Source organism: Clarias gariepinus, chromosome 10 (genome assembly GCF_024256425.1).
Source record: "Clarias gariepinus isolate MV-2021 ecotype Netherlands chromosome 10, CGAR_prim_01v2, whole genome shotgun sequence".
NCBI classification, from domain to species: domain Eukaryota; kingdom Metazoa; phylum Chordata; class Actinopteri; order Siluriformes; family Clariidae; genus Clarias; species Clarias gariepinus.
In genome coordinates, this window is record NC_071109.1 from 13,975,856 (window position 1) to 13,995,506 (window position 19,651).

Genomic DNA, 19,651 nt, shown 5'->3' on the forward strand with positions numbered 1-19,651 from the left:
GGGATTATTTTAAATCTTAAATCTGGATTTAAGATCTGATATTCTACTATTCTATTTGTTTAACTGAATTCAACACAAACAAAAAAATAATTAAATGTTTGAGAGACCAAATGAGAAGACCATGTGCATTTATACATTTAAAGGAAATACATGTCAAATATTCATGGATCCAAAAATATAAGAATACATAGTTCACGAGAAGGCTCTGACTCTTTACTTATTGTAGCAGAGTTATCCGATCTATTTTTCACTGTTCATTTTTTAGTAGGATAAGCGGAATAAATGGTAAAATAAAAATTTTACACTCTGATAGCTTAACAACATACTCGGATATGCAACAAAAATATTTTCCAATATGTTTCTAATTTTTGCTGGTGTGAAAAATTTACTTTTCATCTGAAGTGGATGGTAACTGAGTACATTTACTTTGTTACCCATACAAACCTTAAGCAGTTTTATTAGAGGATTCTTAGACTCCACTACATATAAAATAAAGATCTGTACGGAGCAATGTGAGCAATTAATACACTCAACAAAAATATAAACGCAACACCTTTGTTTCTGCTCCGATTTTTCATTAGATGGACTTAAAGATCTAAAATTGATTCCAGATACACAATATTACCATTTCTCTCAAACATTGTTCACAAATCAGTCTAAATGTGTGATAGTGAGCACTTCTGCTTTGCTGAGATAATCCATCCCACCTCACAGGTGTGCCACATCAAGATGCTGATCTGACATCATGAGTAGTGCACACGTGTACCTTATACTTCCCACAATAAAAGGCCACCCTTGGGCCATTCCATAGGGTACCTGAGTACAGTTTGTTCTTTACAATACAATACTTAACTATGCTTGGAATAGTTGTACTTGTTCAATGCAGTAGTTGTAAACCAAAGAATAAATAAAATGACCAATGTGTCTAAGGAAACCATGTACAGTATATTATAAGAAAGTTGAAAATTTAGGAATTTAAATAATATTATACATAAAACATGAAAACAAAAACTAATTCAAACTTTTTAAAAACTTTTCTCTGTTCCTGCCTCCATCTCTATCTCTTGCATCTCTAAATCAGTCTTTATTGACATTTCTACTTCAAATGCTGTGGCTCAACTGCTCTTTGTCACAGCATATAAAGAGTCAAAATATAACATGGTCAAGAGCAATAGACAGTACTTTGCTGAGTGTATGTACACTACCGTTCAAAAGTTTGGGTCACTTTCTTTGTTTTTGTTTAGTGATTTATTTTCTACATTCTACAACAATACTGGGGATTTCAAAACTATAAAATAACACATATGGAATCAGGTAATTATGTAACAACAACAAAAACAACAGTTAGTTGTTATTTTAAGACACAGAGGTCAGCCTTTCTGTAATAGTTCTTGTAAGAACAGTATTGTCAAGTACATTTGCAAAATCCGTCAAGCACCATACTGAGACTGGCTCTCATGACGGCCATCCCAGGAGGGCGAGAACAAAACCTACCTCTGCCGGAGACGAGATGTTGATTTAGAGTTATCAGCCTGAAAAATGCACCTCAGATTAGAGGCGGTATGAAGTCTTTACAGAGCATAAGTAGCAGACACATCTTACCATTAACTGTTCAAAGGAGATTAATGCATTTTTGGACGCCTTTAGCATTCCTTTACAATGTAGAAAGAAATAAAAATCAGGAACGATTATAGAGTTAGAAAGTGACCCCAAACTTTTGAATGGTAGTGTATGTCATGTATGTCATTAAAATTGGCCATTATATTACTGTACTGTTCATATTTTTAGGGGAAATGCTAATTAAAATCCAGTAATGATTTTAATCCAGTTGAAAGCACCTGTAAAGCTTCATATATACATTATAGCAAATATAAATTAGCTTCTAACTTTTTAAAGAGCTAAACAGCTTGCTTCTATTATTTTTCAACATAATTTCTAAAAAATATTTGTCAACCTCTGCTTGTCTCCTCAGCCAAACTGGCACATTAGTTTATTCATGCAGTGAGCAATTTTAGTTTTTAAATGCTTAAAATTCAAAATAAAAATGTTTATTTATCTGAAAATGAATAAAACCCTGATTTAAATAATACAGTTCCAACAATTTATAGCTTTATTATTTGTACTTTTTTTCAAGGGGCTATATTGTATGCGGAAGGATTATGCCACCTAGTACTTGAGCAGGTGATAAACTGTATAATAATAATAATAATAATAATAATAATAATAATAATACAAGCCTAAACTACTGTACAAGGGGCCTTTGTGAGATTCAGAAGACAATGGTTAGAAGAATGTAAACAGAGCTCAGCTTTTTTTTTCGGGGAAAAAAGTCTAGAAAAGTCTAATTGTTATTATTATTATTATTATTATTATTATTATTTCATAACAGACCTGGGATATTAGAGGCTCACTGGTAGGTTTCTTGCCTACCATGCAGAAGACCAGGTTTCAATTTCCACCCAATGCCAAACCCCAGCCATTGGATGCAGTGCCAGTCCCAAGCCCAGATAAAATGGGAGGGTTGCATCAAGGTTGGCATCAGGCATAATACCGGTGTGAAGTTGTGTGCGGATTGGCTGGTCCTCTGTAAAAAACCCTCGATGGAAACAGCCAAAAGCCTAACAGAATTATTTCATAAGAGAACAATAGTTACATAAGAGACCACTTTTTGATTCCCGAAACACACTATAATAGAAACAGTTAGCTATTAAGGTTTAACTTTGCCTATAAATAGCATGTAGCAAAGTGTTGATCTATTCCATAACATCCTGAAAAGTTCCATTGTGCATCCTCTCAATTGATGTGGTGATGTTAGCCATCCACCATCCACATGTGATGTAAAACTCCAGTTAACTGCGATGTTGAATGGCTGCAGTCATGGTCACATGTGTGAAGCGAGCCATCTACTGACAAATTGACAGTAAATTCATACGTAGTCATACAGCCTGCCAGATGGCTTAAAAATAAATAAAAGTGTGACTTATAGTCTGGAAAATGCAGTATTTGTTGAAGCAATCTTTTTAAATTAAAATGTATTATTTTAAAATTGCAATAATAAATTGTGATTCAGGGCTTTCTTTTAAGATAATGTCCTCTTGTGGTGAATTTGTTATAATGTTTGGCTATGCTCGAGACATGTTTGAGTTCTTGGAACTGGCTCTCAAAAGGTTCTCCCCACCCCAACTAGCACCAAATGGAATAAGAATTATCACTAAAAAAGTTGATTTATTTCATTAATTCAATCATTCAAAAAGTGAAACTCATTAAATAGATTCAGTACACACAGAAAAATATTTTAAGTGTTTATTTCTTTTAAATTTGATGATTATGGCTTATAATAATAATAATAATAATAATAATAATAATAATAACTCAGTATTAAATACAGCATTTCCAAAAATTTGAATATTACTTAAGAACAATAAAAACAAGTAGATTTTTAACACAGAAATGTGGTACTACTGAAAAGTATAAACATGTACAGCACTCAATTCTTAATCAGGGCTCCCTTTGCATGATTTACTGCGGTAGGGCATGTAGGCGATCCGTCCGTGACACTGCTGAGGTGTTATGAATGTCTGGTTGCTCTGATAGCCGCCTTCAACTCTTTTGCAATGTTGAGTCTGGTGTCTCACATTTTCCTCTTTACAATACCTTCTTTGAAGTTTAGGTCTGACGAGTTGGCTCCCCAAACCACCACTGACTGTGCAAACTTAACACTGGACCACAAGCGATTCAGATTCTGTGCCACTCCTCTTTTCCTCCAGATTCTGGGGCCTTGATTTCCAAATGAAATGCAAATGTAATGATTTAAATTAATTTTATTTGAACATGCATATGACAAGTCACATGATGGTATGTATGATTTTTCACATAATGGCAGAGAACAGACATTGCACACTCATTTCTGACTAACCCATCATCTTCTGTACCCATCTGTACCCATCTGTATCTCTGCTACTCTTACTCCGCTACATTCGGCTACACTCAATTTGTTACTTTTCTAAAAAAAAAAAAATTACCATATGACTGTTTCACCAATCAGACGCAGCAACAATAATCACATGATCCAATCAACTGCAGTAACAATCAACATATGTGTCACATGACCACACACCAACTTGCAGCATAGCGGGGAAATTTCTTTTTTTCCCCCTGGCATCATATACAAAGCATTTTTAGAATAGCTTTATACTGCAGTGTCTTCTATATCTGCCAAAATAGACACACACTTCTTTAAAAACTCGACTTCTAACCTGAAGAAACATGTTGCGGTAAGTTTTGCTGTTTTACTAAATGTTGCAATGTTGGCATATACAGTATAATTATTATACTATAATATACACATAATATAATATACTGTATATATACTGTGTACTGTGTGTGTATATAAAATAATATATAATTATTATAATTTACAAAAAAAAAAACTTGAACATTACGATTGAAATAGTTACTCAGTACTTGAGTAGTCTTTTCACCGAATACTTTTTATTTCTACTTGAGTAATATTATTTTGAAGTACAGCTACTCTTACTTGATTACATTTTTTGGCTACTCCACCCACCTCTGCCAGCCTATTCAGGGCAGTACCCCTGCTATTAACATTCTGCTTTCAGCAACAGTTTATGTCAGTGGAGCATCATCCCTCATACTTGAGAAGGAATCCAAATATCTACTTTGCTTCATAGATACAATTGGTGTAATAGGTGTGAATGGATTGGGTCCTGGTGCTGTTCTCTCGGCCCTCCAGGTACTTGAATAAAACATATTTCCTTTGTAACATTTGGAAAGGTATTCCACTAGGTATAATGTTGATAATGTGACAATTATTAAAACTGCCGCTCCCTGCAAGCAACCAGGAATGGGAATTGAAACTGAGTGAAAATTCACATCCATATGAAGACAGGTTAAAGAGGACTCACCTTGTATAGTACTTCCTCATAACCATGGTAAGAAACATAGTGGCAGGTGAAAAGTCACAGACATGACAGCTGCAGGAAAGAAGCGTGGGCTCAGCGGTAGTGGGGTGGGGACAGTGTGTCTTTTAAGTATGATTGCTTTTCATAAGCGTCAGGCCCAGTCTCTATTGCTGCTGCATGTCTGGAATTTCTTTTGGGATCTATCTATCTATCTATCTATCTATCTATCTATATTATATATTTTCTTTTGATTCATGTGTATATCACTACAGACTTTTTGAATACATCATGTTGTGTGATGCCACTGTAGGGCCAATAAATGAAGACCAAGTATTGATTAAGTATACACTTATAACATTAGCATGTTCTGCACAGTCAATGCACTTGAAAACAAAAGAAAAATATGTATATTAAATTTTGAATTATCTTTTAAATTTATTTTTTAAATATTTCTTTCTTTATTTCTTTATTTTTTAAATGTGTACAAATTTGTAAATAATAATAATAATAATATCAGTTAACGTTATTTCACCTGGTGTATCAGTTTTGTTGAGGGTTTATCTTTGTGTAATGCCTATAGAGCTAATTTAAGCAATGCTTTCCCTCCTATTCAAAGTATCCTACTAACATCCACAGGTGCACATAACTAGCCCGTTTACCACAGTAGCATGATTAGTTCTGCCACCATAAACATCATAGATGATGACACAGAACAAGTAAAGTAATATAATTTTTTTGCATTTATTTTTTGTATTTTCATATTCTTAATAAAACCAAAGAGGCAAATATAAAAAAGGTGGACAAAAAAGTGGCACAGAATATAACCCTTTATTATCATTATAAAAAAATAAGATAAAACAAAACAGTGCTTTATAGACATTAACATGTTTTATATTTATGTGTATTTTTTAATTATGCATATCTGTGCTCATCAGTTCATGTTGTACAAAATCAAAATAATGTCTGATAATCTTTAAAAGAATACATTTTCTAATCTGTGCAGTTCATTAAATCACCACAGAAAAAAAAAAATAAAAATCTACTGGTTACATTCTGGGGATTTTCCAGGGGGTTTTTTTGGCTTCAAGGCTGTCCACAAAACAAATTAGGTAATAGCTTTAGACCATGTTCATAGTCATGAGCCACAAAATATTTTTGGCAAAAATTAATGTTAATAAACATTTATCATGATTGATGTAACTGATTTATTCTAAACCTGGATACACTTAATGGGTAATACATTTTCAGCCTGTACATTGAACAGCAATTTGCATTAAACAGGTAGGGGTTTATTTAAGCAGTTAGCCATTACAAATAGATAAAACTATAAATTAAAACAAACTAAAATGAATCCAAAATATCAGAAATATATTTGTATCCATTTCTGAAACAGTGGACATTATTAAAAGTAATAGTATATTTATATTATAATAATCCCCTATATAAAAATGAACCCTTTTACTAAATGTTCCACCGTCTCATTTCATCGAGGGGCAGTGAAAATCGACTGAATATGTTCTTGTGCATGTGTGCACACAAGCTGAGACCTTTTAACAAAGTCACATAGACATGTATTAGGGAGCCTTCTACAGTATACTTTCATTGCCTCATACACTTCTTGTACCACTAGTGTATCATATGGTACTATCAGTGTTTGTTTATTAGACACCAGTTTATTACACGTTGTGGTACACATTTGATCTCATTGGATAGATCACAAATAGTACGTGCCTAGTACTGATGCCAACAGATTGGCTGGACAAGCAGCACATTCTACAAAATTCCACTCTTCCCTATTGAGTAGTTAAAATCTTAGACACATTAGAAAGTCTGTGCTATTTCTACCAGGGTGCCACCATGCATTGTGTCTGGTTTTTATATACTCAGCACTGCCACCCTTAGATCACAAATGGATAAGAATACCATAATCAAGTAAGCTTACTTTTTGTAAGGTGCAGTAACTCAACACATCTTAACCTGTTCTGTCTTCTCCAATTACACCATTCTGAGCTTCCATGCATTTTATGTTCATCAATAGTAGTAATGTAGTTAAGTTCAACCTTCTCCTGATTTTATGTTATGAATGAGGAGTTGTCTATGTTTTTGTGTACAGCATTTTTGGTGTTTATTGTACTGTACATGGATTGTAGGTCTGGGTGTCCAGAGTTTAACACACTTGCCTGCTTGATTCTTGTTCAGATTTTGTACTGTATTTGTTTACTTGGCAAAAGTGATTCTGACTATCCAGATAATTTCATCCACCAGTGATGACCTATGGTTACAATAGGTCAACATTATGTGAGGTAGGCATGTACTGTATGTGTGGTTCTGTATGTGTAGGCCTACTGAGGCAATAGACTTTGTCAAGGAGGATGCAGGGAAAGATGTGTATGACTGCAGTATTTATAGCACATATCATAAATAATTTCCTGAGTTTGGTGAAAGGTCTTAACATGTGTGTGCACATACATAAAGAAGCATTAAATTCAGGAGTTTTTTTTTTTTAACTGCCCATGACAGTTGTCCAGGTCCCTTTAACCACAGTTACATGTGCACTTACATAATCCTTAATAATAATACTCATTGTCTAATGTTGAGAAATGTCTTAACAACCATAAAAAAGTACATAAGTGATTTTAAATTTATTACACAATAATGCTACCAAGATACCATAACATCCTAAACATCAGGTAAAGTGCTTCAGATAACATGAATTCACATTTTTGATGCTGGTTAAATCTGTAGAGGTGTTTAACATGACTTTGACACAAACTACAATATTATTTAAAAGAACCATTTTATATCTACAAATTTAAACTGATAACAAAAGGATAGTCATCAAGAGCAAATAAATACCCTGTTTAGAAAATATAGTCTTAAAAATGCAACTTTATAAGACAAGTCATTCTTATGGATATATTTGTAATAGTCCCCCCAAAACTGCCCTTACTGTTAGAATTTTTATTAATTTTGTTTGAGGTCAGGTCAGGTTAAAGATTTATATTCATAGTCTTACATTTTATGTTACCTTACAGAAAGCATGTACTGTATATACACTGCACACTATATTGGCACTAAAAGTATTCACTCAACCATCCAAATTATCAGTGTTTGAATCACTTCCATGGGTACAGGAGTATAAACTCAAGCACCTAGGCATGCAGACTGCTTCTACAAACATAAATAACAGAACGGGGTCATCGGATGCAGAGACACATAGTGCACATAGCTCACCAACTTTCTGCTACACAGCTCCAAACTTTATGAGGCTCTTAGATTAGCTCATTCATTTATATATATAAAAAAATTCTTAATGCTTTAGCATACCAAGACATTTTGGAAAAGTTTTTGCTCCCAGCTTTGTGGGAACAGTTTGAGGATGGCTACTCACTGTTCTGACATGACTGCGCACCAGTGCACAAAGCAAGGTCCATAAAAACATGGATGAACGAGTTTGGTGTGAAATAACTTGACTGGACGGAATTCTGGGATAATTTACACTAGTTTTGTACATTGAAAATGTATAGGTCAGTATTTTTTTTTTTATATTTTGTATCTTGGTATACACAGAGTACATGCTTTCTGTAACACATTTTAAACTAAATGCATAAAAATTTAACCAGCAAGGGTAGTTTTATGGATATTTTACAGATAAAGTCATAAGAAAAATGGATCTTATAAATTTGCAATGCTATTCTTTCCATCTGTTGGTGCTCATAATGTTATGGCTGACTGGTGTATATATGTACTGTATCACTATTTCTTTTGGACTATATTTAATTGAAATTTTTTTTTTTCCAAAAATGTTGAAGGTGCTGCTGACATTTAATTGAAATTAGTGACAGTTACCATATTGCTAAATGATCCACAATTTTACTTTCTTGTTATTTTGCACAAGGTTTTTCTTTAATGTTCTGTCGAGAGTCTTCAAAATTCGATGATAACAGAAGTCCAATAAAATGTCCAGCCAGGGTCATTGATGCTGCTATTGAATGAATGGATCAATCAGTTTTTGAAGATCCAGATGAATGTTTCTCCACTATTTTGTTGCAGTGAGAGCAGATGAAACCATCCAGTGCACCAGTTAGTTATTTAAGCTACTATGTTAACATCTCTGCTATTTTTTCAGCAAAGCTAACCTTCCAAAATTTTGCCAGAATGGTGATTGAGCTTGTCTAAGTTGATGATTCTCAAATAGGTTGGTTTGTGCCAAGTCACCAGTGGATGCAAATTGTCCTTTGGTTATTGCCTCCTGGGGACAAGGTGATGAATAGGGCACATACCTATTTAGAGCTGACCAGATAAGATAAAGAGGGAAGGAGAAAAAACAAAAAACAAATAAACTATTACTCATTACACACCCAAAACTACTAATGCCACTGACCAATTAACACTGGATATTTCATACTTCACCATATTTAAAGTACATGTATTGATACATGGCAACAATATTCATAAATCTGAAGAGGACAAACTTCCATGATTAAGTTTCAAAGCAAACATAAATCATACAATAACAATATTCCAATATAATCTGCATCTGTAACTAGCGCTATTTAATACATTAAATATTTGTGACTACTTTTTTAGGAAGTTGCCATGGCATCTTGAACATACACAGTATGTTTTGGGATTTGTATTCAGTTATCTTTGCATCCTTAATTCCATGGATCAATTTTAAATTCCACGCAATTCCAAGAATATATCCATGATCCCATCACAATCATTCTAGTGTTAATGACATTTCCCAGCTTTGTTGTTGGGACACATTTTGCTCTTTAAACAAATGAAAAAAAATCAAAGAGTTGCCATGGCATCTTGGAGAAAATTAACTCTACAGAAAACTCTGATAAATATACCTTAATCATTTTCATACCATGTCCATATAATATGGCCCTCTTTCTCAAGATGATATCTATAAATGAATCTGCAAATTCAAAAAAATACTTCACCGTATGTCAGTGAAGTACAATGGATTTCAAAAACAATGTGTACATACTGTATATCAATAAGATTTTTATTAAATAACAGCAAAACTGCTTTTTAAAATAAGGATACATAAATATATGTAAATTGGATATATTGCTATTGAAAAGTCCTAAAATTTTAGTATTGCCTTTTCATTGATGTTTAATTGCAATATTTGATACTATAACCAACAAATATGAAGTAGCATACCAACAGATGCCAGCACCATGTATATTCAATAGTAAACTAAAAATAATAATAAAAACTACAACACAATGCCCTGTAGTTAAAGTTGTATTTTTTAACTACATATCTTTATGGTGCACATCTCATTTGTTAATCTTTTGGAATTCAGCACCTATACAACTGCAATTTTCCTCACAAAACAGCAGTGGAAAGACAGTATGAAATAAAGAGTAGAAAAAAATTATAATTCACCTGGTAATGCTTTGGTGCCTCACCTTTCTGTTTAGTCACCTTATGCACAGTCATGGCAGCTTGTCTTTTCTGATATTCAGAAATTTCAAAGCCTAAAATAACATAACATTAGTAAAATAATTATATCATTATTTCTTTTTTTTTTTATTAAAAGATGAACTAAAACTATTAATTTAGTAGTAACACTTATATGGGAAAGATGATAATTTTTCCAACACAAGAGCTTAGTTTTATTTAGAAGTATTATAATTTAACATAAAATTTGTGTTCATTTACTGTGTTCTATACATTATAACAGTTACCTAAATTCAGAAGCATTATCTGATAATTAACTTTTTGATAACCAATTTTTAATTACATTTTAAAAATTTACCTATTTTTTCATCCTCCAGCACCATTTTCCGCTCCTCATGAAATGCCCTAAGCCAGCGAAGCTTTTCCTCCAATTTTTTGGCTAGAAAGATATGGCTCTCCTCTGTGTCCTTGTTGTGCAGTTTAAATGCATTCTTGATGGTAACATTGAAGTCATCATCCCGTCCATCCATTGCTTCTTTCACTTCATACCTGTCCATGTCAATGCGGCCTTTGTAGTAAAGTATGTCACGTCGAATAAGATCCTATACATTGGAATATGTAATTGAAATCAGTTAGTCAAAAAAGCTGTGCCTATGTACTGTAGTCCTCTTTGAAATATCAAATATAAAGCATAAATTGTGAATTCCTTTTTATTTAGACTTTGTTTGGAATTTGGATCAGGAGAGTTCTCCTACAATTTCAGTCCTGTGAATGCCATTTTACATTACAGTATAGTTTCTATCGTTATCATTATTTAAATCTGTCCAAAATAGCTGCGTAGCTTCTTACTAGGAATACAAAAACAAAGGCATCCATTGATTTTCCACTGACTTTGTAGCTTAAGTGCCTGAAAGAATCTCCCATTAATTTTATGAAAAATTTATGTAAAGTATATAGTTTTAGCTTAAAATATGTGGTCTCCTAAAACATACACACACATTCATTCATTTATTCATTTATTATGATGATCATGATGATCTATTGTCCACAAAAATATTCAGTCCCTATTTCCCCTAATTTGTATCCGATCAGTCAGAGTTTAGTCGCTTGTGTTTATTGTTTACAGTAATTGTTTTAAGCTGGCATGGTCGCATAGTGGTTAGCAATGTGGCTTCGCACAACCAGGGTTGAGGGTTGAGTCCTGCCTTCGGGTCTATGTGCATGGAATTTGCATGTTCTCCAGGTGTTTGGTGGGTTTCCTCTTACAGTCCAAAGACTATTACTAGATTAGGCTAATTGGCATTTTCAAATTGAAAATATCATTAGACAGAAGAGCAAAGGGTGTTGTCTTAAATGTTATCCACATGTAATGAGGGAATCTCTTTTTATCTCTCAAATAAATAACTCTAAAATTTTTTACAGAACATTTCTACAACATGAAAGGTCCCAATAAGCACATCATCCATACAGTACATGTAAAAAGTTTGGAATCACCAGGACTCTTCCTAGAGCGGGCTGCCCGGCCAAACTGAGTGATCGAGGAAGAAAGGCCTTAGTCAGCAAGGTGACCAAGAACCTGAACGGTCACTCTGAAAGAACTCAGTGTTTCTATGTGGACAGAGGAGAACCTCCCAGAAGAAAAAACATCTCTGCAGCAATCCACCCATCAGGCGTGTATGAAGGAGTAGCTAAAGAAACCCATTCCTCAGTAAAGGCACATGCTCTGTTCTGTTGAAACAAAGATTGAACCCTTTAACCTAAATGCCAAGCGTCATGTCTGGAGGAAACATTTTCTGTTCTGTTAAAGCAAAGATTGAATTCTTTGACCTGAATGCCAAGCGTCATGTCTGGAGGAAATCAGGCACCGCCAGACACCTGGCCAATACCATCCCTACAGTGAAGCATTATGGTGGTAGCATCCTGCTGTGGGGATGTTTTTAGCGGCAGAAACCAGGAGACTGGTCAGGATAGAAAAAACAGGCAGCAATGTAAAAAACATCCCCAAAGGAAAACCTGCTTCAGAGCGCTCTTTACCTCAGACTGTTGTGACGTTTCATATTCCAACAGCACATTGACCATAAGCACACAGCCAAGATTACAAAAGAGGGTGGCTATGGGACAACTCTATGAATGTCCTTGAGTAACTCAGCCAGAGCCCAGACTTGAACATCTCTGGAGAGATTTGAAAATGGCTGTGCACTGATGCTACCTTCCAACTTGATGGATATTGTGGTATCCTGCAAAGAATAATGAGAGAAACTGCCCAGAAGCAAGATTACCTGAGTACCTGAGCTCAATGTTAAGTGTTATGGCGAAGGCGGTGAATACTTTATGCATGTTATGTACTGTAAATTTTTTTGTTTTTTATTTTTAATAAACTTGCAAAATTTAAAAAGATTTTAAACAACCCTCTTTCATGTTGTCATTATGGGATATGGTTTGTAGAATTTTGAGGAAAATAATTAATATAATACCTTTTGGAATAAGGCTGTAATATAAAATCTGTAAAAAGTGAAATGCTGTGAATACTTTCCAAACGCAATGGAATTTAAAAAGTGAAACTCCAAAATCCAGTATCTCTAAATATAAGACTATCTTCTAAGGTCAATCTAAGAAGCATTTACAAACAGAAATTTATTTACAGAGATTCTGAAAAAAATTTATTTGTTTATGCACTCAATAAAGTAAGTCCCCTACATAGGAAATAGCAAATGCATGTTCATATCTTTAAAGGTTTGTAACTTAAATATTTGTATATAGGGGACTTACTATACTTGGTTGGGGCTCCTTTAGCATTTATTACCAACAAGGCGATCAGCCTTGGGCACTGCTGAGGGATTACTGAAGACCAGGCTGTGTTAACAGCTGCCCTTTGATCATCTGTATTATTGAGTGCTTCACATATTATTGAAATCATCTTGACAATACCGCATAAAAAAATCTGGTTAGGCTGGCGAATCAAGCACAGTAATATCATGGTCAGCAAACCAATTAGTAATAATTTTGTTAGTATGGGCAGGTGCTACGTCCTGATGGAAAATGGCATCTCCAAAGTGCTCCAAAATCTCCTGGTACATGACTGTGTTGACTTTAAACTTAATAAAACACAATAGACCAACACCCCATTTCCACTGGACTTCTAGCAACTTGGATTTTAATAAATGTATTCAAATATATTCATTGGATTCTATAAATATGCTTAAATACAGCAACTCCTTTGGCTCCTCTAGTTGTGGAATGGTGTATATGATCAGCTTCTGGACAGCTGTCAAGGCAGCAGTCTTCTCCATGCGAGTACTGAATAATCATTAAGATAAAACAAAAAAGACTTTATATAGTATAAATACATGCATTAAGAAAAAAATATAGAACAAACCACCTAAAAAGGTAAGGAGGCAAGTGGTCAACACACTTTTCTGAGGGAAAAGTAAAGTGCTCAGAACCCTCGCATCAGGTAACAAAAAACCTGCTCCTAATAAGAAGAGAACAGTAGCCTGGGCCAGAGCAACAATAAAAACACACCTGCAGGCTCATGACCACAGAGTGTAAGACTCTGTGGTCATGAGTGTGAAGTGACTGTGAGCTGTAATGGGGTGAATGAAACAAAAAAACTGCAAGGGTATCCTTAAAAAAAAAAAAAAAATTTTAATATGTTATACTTGAATGTTGATATGTTGAATGTACAGTAAATGTGTGTGTGTGTGTGTGTGTGTGCGTGTGTGCGTGTGTGCGTGTGTGTGTGCGCGCATGTGTGTATGAGTATATGTTTATATGCATGAGTGTATGTTAATATATACAGTGGAACCTTGGACTACAAACCTAATTTGTTCCGGAAGCGGGCTCGTATTTCAAAACACTCGTAAATCAAAGTCAAATTCCTCCATAAGAAATAATAGAAACTCATATTATTTGTTCCACATCATGCTAATGACACTCGAGTGAGCGCACACTAACTGAATCAATGCCGTAAAGTAAAAATAAAACAAATTAACCTGCACTTTACCTTTTAAAAGAATCGTGACCGAGCAGTGTTTCCATTAAGTGTGTGTGTGTGTGTGTGTATGTGTGTGTGTGAAGGTGAGAAGAGGAGAGGTCTGTGTGTGTGTGTGTGTGTGTGTGTGTGTGTGTGTGTGTGTGTGCGCGCACGTGTCTGAAGGCAAGAAAAGGAGGGGTGTGTGTGGAGGGGCACGATGTCCAATGACACGCGCACACACACTGAATTGGTGCAGACTGATACAGAGAGAGAGAGAGAAAATGGATCTTTAACCTGTCTAATGAGTCTAACTTTCTCTTGCTTTACACGTGGGCACACACAGTGCTGTAGTAAACAGTACACATGCGCAGTCAGATACTCTGATATATATATATATATATATATATATATATATACACTCAACAAAAATATAAACGCAACACCTTTGTTTCTGCTCCGATTTTTCATGAGATGGACTTAAAGATCTAAAATTGATTCCAGATACACAATATTACCATTTCTCTCAAAAAAATTTCACAAATCAGTCTAAATGTGTGATAGTGAGCACTTCTGCTTTGCTGAGATAATCCATCCCACCTCACAGGTGTGCCACATCAAGATGCTGATCTGACATCATGAGTAGTGCACAGGTGTATCTTATACTGCCCACAATAAAAGGCCACCCTGGAATGTGCAGTTTTTGGCTTTATTGGGGGTCTGGGGACTCAGAACCGGTCAGTATCTGGTGTGACCACCATTTGCCTCATGCAGTGCAACGCATCTTCTTCGCATGATAATGCATCAATATACACAGTAAGACTGTGACAGAGTGGTTTGATGAATATGAAAGTGAAATGGCCTGCGAGTGGCGCAATGGTAAAGTGCTCGCCCTGTCATCCAGAGATCGCTGGTTTGATCCCCGTAGCCTCTCGCAACTGGAGGTCTAGAGAGAGCTGATTGGCCGAGCGTGGTCGTAGAATCCTTAATGTGGGAGCCTCATAGTGACTGGGAGGAATTGGACACGACTAAATTAGGGAGAAAATCGGGAAAACATCCAAATATATATATATATATAAAAGAACGTGAAGTTGAACATCTTCCATAGCCCAGTAACCAGTTCTAAATATTATTGAGCCACTTTGGGATGTTTTGGAGGAGCGAGTCAGGAAACTTTCCTCCCCCGCATCATGTAGTGACCTGGCCACTATTTTGCAAGAAGAATGGCTCAAAACCCCTCTGTCCACTGTACTGGATTTGTATCTGTCATTCCCAAGACGAATTGACGCTGTATTGGGAGCAAAAAGGAGGCCCTACACAGTACTAATGAATTATTGTGGTCTAAAACCAGACGTTTCAGCTTCATTGTCCAACCCCTGTATATGTATCTAATGTGAAAATGTTAAGTACTGTGAGTATTGTTTAAATTTCACAGCCTGTTATTATATCAATAGAACCAGACCCAATAGTACCACTCCTGAAGAGCAGGAGATTTGTAACACAAATGTGCAGCTGAAAAAACTGAAGCAATTAGGTCATACAATCATATTAGCTTAGACCAGAATCTCAGCAGAATCTTTATATTTAAAAAAATATATAGGTACCTTTTTACATAACACTAGCTGGTGGTCAAAAAGAAAGAAGACTCGATGTTGACTTCTCCCATAAGGTTGGTAGATCCAGGATAGCTCACCTGTGTAGATCAGCTCAGAGCTTCGGTCCAAAATGTCATTACCCTGCACAGAGGATCAAACTAATAATTAATCTCGACTTAATTTTGACATGCTTAGTTTTCACAAGAACAAAATATTTGAAGCAAAATACAGACCACAAACACAAACATATTACATGTATTATTATGTACAATTATGGCATGAAACAAAACAATTGGCCAATTTATTTATTACCGCAACGGTAGAGTATCTGAGACACGAATCGCGGCCCATTGGTTGACTGTCTTAAAGGATATTAAGCTAGTCCAACGAAATTTCAGGCCACGTCCTGCATCCCTCCTGGCCAGCCCTCATCTCCCCTTGACAAAATCTGCTATTTAGAATTCGACCGGAGTTTCAGATGAGTCCGTCTATAACAATGGATAAACCAGTAAAGAGCGAAGGGGGTGCTGAGAAGCTGCGGGAGAAAAGACGCAAAAGCCTAGAAGTGGAAGCAGCAAAATGTGCGAAAATCACAGAAATGTTTGCCACCACAACACTTTCAATTGCAGCTGCTGGTGTAGGACCATCAACATCTAGCAACAGTGCAAAGGCAGTCCAGAGTGCTCAGGCTGCCGGAGCAGCACAAGGGAGTGTAGTACAGAGTAATGTCAACATTAGTTACACAGATGAAGAAGGAGTAGCTATTAAAATTGATTCGGAGGAGGAGGAGTTGGTGAGAGACGTAACCCAGCAGGGACAGATTGAGGAAGGCTTCAGAATAGCTACGAGTCCGGTAAGAAGTAGCCGATATGTTGGCAGAGTGAAGGCAGGGACATTTATGTAGGAAAGACAGAGGGCTTTTTTGTGGTGTGTGTGTGTGTGTGTGTGTGTGTCACTTGTGCATTTGACTGTTTGTCAACAACCTACACCACTAGCCTAACTAGCTGCTGCTCGCAAATGAACTGTCTGCCAATTAGGTACATTGCCATCCACATCAATTTAACGAGTGGTCTTACGTCTGTCACGATTGATCGAAATTGTTGTCAATCTCTCGCAGTACAACAAATAAACCCCCAGAGCTATATAAATGACATGGCTGACTATCGGATTTCCGACTATCGGATTTTCTGTAGCCCACATCTTCACTAAATAGTAAGCTTTCTGGAGGATTTGTAGGCTAACACTGTGCAAATGCTCAAATTATTGCAGTCAGACTTAAAAACATTTAATAGTAAACCATGAGTTTTGTGCAGAACTTCATCCTTGCTTCATCCTAGGTTGGAGGTCACTCACGTGTGTGTGTGTGTGTGTGTGTGTGTATGTGAGAGAGAGAGAGAGAGAGAGAGAGAGAGAGAATTGCTAATAAAACACTGTATAATAAAAATAATAATAATTGAGAATATTTTTTTATCAAGGTTATTCGCTTCCATGCAGGTTACTGTGGTTTAATGTTTGAAACAAAACAGTGAGCGCATCTATACTTTGATGTGTCATATGCCTCAGCATATTGTTTAAATAATCATGGTGGGCCGCTATGGCCAAAAATGCCAGGGCTGTTTTTTGGTCCCAGTTCAGCCCTGTGCACGGGTGTAGGAAATTAATAGCAAAAACTTAAACCAGCAAGTGAAACACTGTTTAAAACTTTATTAGCAACAGTAAATATGGTAATAGAGTAAGAGCTCTCTGCACTAAAAAAAAGAGCAAAGAAGAAGCCTTTTTTGTCACATATACTTTACAGTACAATGAAATTGTTTCTTCGTCTATTGCAAGTTAGAAAGCTATGGTGCCCGGAACTGAGGGAGTTAAGGGCCTTCCTCAAGGGCAAAACAGTGGCAACTTGATGGATCTGGGGCTTGAACCACCAACCTTCTGGTCAATAGGCCAGAGCCGTAGCCCACTGAGCTAACTCAAATTCTTTTTGTTTACTCAATTCAAATCCATAAAATGTTGCATGTTATGGGTGTGAGAAATGTTGGAACAGAGCTATTCTGGCAGCAAAATGGGAACCTGTATGTACAGTACATGCATTCTTTTTATGTACCGAAAAAGAACTTAAAATAAATTAAATAGAACTAAGCATGTTGGAGTCTGTAAATTAGAAAAAAAGATGCACTTGTTCAGTACCCAAAAAAGAAAAATGTAACTAAAATGACTTTAAAAGTCCAAAATATACAAAACATATATACCAACCTCCCAGTCCAAAACAGATGCCTGCCACTGAGCAATCTTATCTATGTTCTCCAGTCTTCTCTTGCGCTCATTGATCTGCTGTGTCACATTCCTCATGACGGCTAATGCTGCAGCCACATAACGATAGTCACTGAGGAAAAAAAAATGTACAATAACACATCACATATCACAAAATATGTTGCTTATAAGTAAAACCCCTTTTACTGTTCTCTTCTTGTCGTTGTGTCTTTTGACAACAGGGCTCGCACTGTCCAAGCTCTCACTGATTCAGAATCTGATCAGAACCTGATCTGCCTCCGCACTATCAAGACTTTGTCCTTCCCTTGGAGTGTCCTCTGTCCAGTCAAACTCTAGTTGCCAGCAGTCTTGATTCTATTAATCTCTGGCAATCATACAGAGATCATCTCTTTTTTAATCATGAGAAGATTCCATACTCCGATTGTTCTTGGACACCCTCCCTATTAATATTAGGCTGGATCCCGTTTTGCTTGTCTTTGCTCTGCATCCACCCAACCTTACTACCTGGCCACATCTCTACTCCATCTCTCTCCTGAGAGGGAAGCCATAGACCGATATGTTTCTGAATTTCTTGCTTCTGGCATTATATTTCTGCTTTTCTGGCAGGTGCTGGATTCTTCTTCGTAAGGAAGATTTGTAAATCCTTGAGGTCGTGCACTGATTATCTTGGACTCAATGAGATCACCATAGAGAACCATTATCCTCTCTTTCTCATGAATTGTGGCTCTAAACTGTTGCAAAGGATTCACATATTCACCAAGCTTGACTTCATAAATGCCTATTACTTTGTCAGGCTCAGAGACAAGGATGAGTGAGAAACTGCATTTAACATGCCCACCAGTCACCACAAATATCTGATGGAGCCTTTTGGGTTAACTAATGCCTCCTCCATTTTCAAAGCCTTGATCAGTGATGTTTTAAAATATTTTTTTGTAGGAATTTATGTTTTTCTACTTGGAAGACATACTGATTTTTTTCTCACTCGCTTGATGAAAACAGCCCATGTTCACCAGGTATTACAGAGACTGTAGTAAATAAACATTTTGTTAAGGCAGAGAAGTGCGAATTGCATTGGGAATCCTTTCTTTTTACGTCGGCTCAAATCTGTTAAACAAAATTATGAAACTAGACACCAACAGTTACTAGCTGTCAAACTGTCCCTTGAGGTATGAAAACACTGGTTTGAGGGTGCCCAGTTTCCTTTCATACAGTAGTTTGAAGCAGCCATAGGAATTTAGAGTACTTAAAGTCAGTCAAGAGATTAAATGCCTGCAAAGCCCTGTGGTCATTATTCTTCTTCAGGTTTCATTTCAACATATCCAGGTTCCAAAAGCACCAAGCCGGATGCACTGTGCCACATGAATTTTAAGGGTTTAACTTTTATTCATCAAAAAATTTGCAAGCTGCAATTTGTACCAACATGTGAGGAATGTGTGTTAGCAGCAATGTAGGGTATGTTCATTGTGTGAAAAAAG

General features: G+C 36.0%; 1 protein-coding gene across 10 annotated transcripts in view; it reads right to left on the reverse strand.

Annotated features, from left to right (window-relative positions):
• Positions 1-5,737: 5,737 nt before the first annotated feature.
• The window catches only part of arhgef9b (Cdc42 guanine nucleotide exchange factor (GEF) 9b), a 49,877-nt gene continuing 35,963 nt past the window's right edge, over positions 5,738-19,651 (reverse strand). For 4 of the 10 annotated variants that reach the window (XM_053506215.1, XM_053506214.1, XM_053506221.1 and 1 more), the window contains 5 exons: positions 18,159-18,288; positions 15,918-16,049; positions 10,702-10,945; positions 10,352-10,420; positions 5,738-9,215 (listed from right to left, as the gene is read on the reverse strand). In XM_053506215.1, the coding sequence (XP_053362190.1) occupies positions 9,040-9,215; positions 10,352-10,420; positions 10,702-10,945; positions 15,918-16,049; positions 18,159-18,288 (751 nt within the window). In that variant the 3' untranslated portion in view covers positions 5,738-9,039. Of the gene's footprint in view, positions 9,216-9,781; positions 9,869-10,328; positions 10,421-10,701; positions 10,946-13,025; positions 13,641-15,917; positions 16,050-18,158; positions 18,289-19,651 lie in introns of those variants that run through there. The other 6 variants (XR_008361244.1, XM_053506217.1, XM_053506216.1 and 3 more) reach the window with 6 other exon arrangements.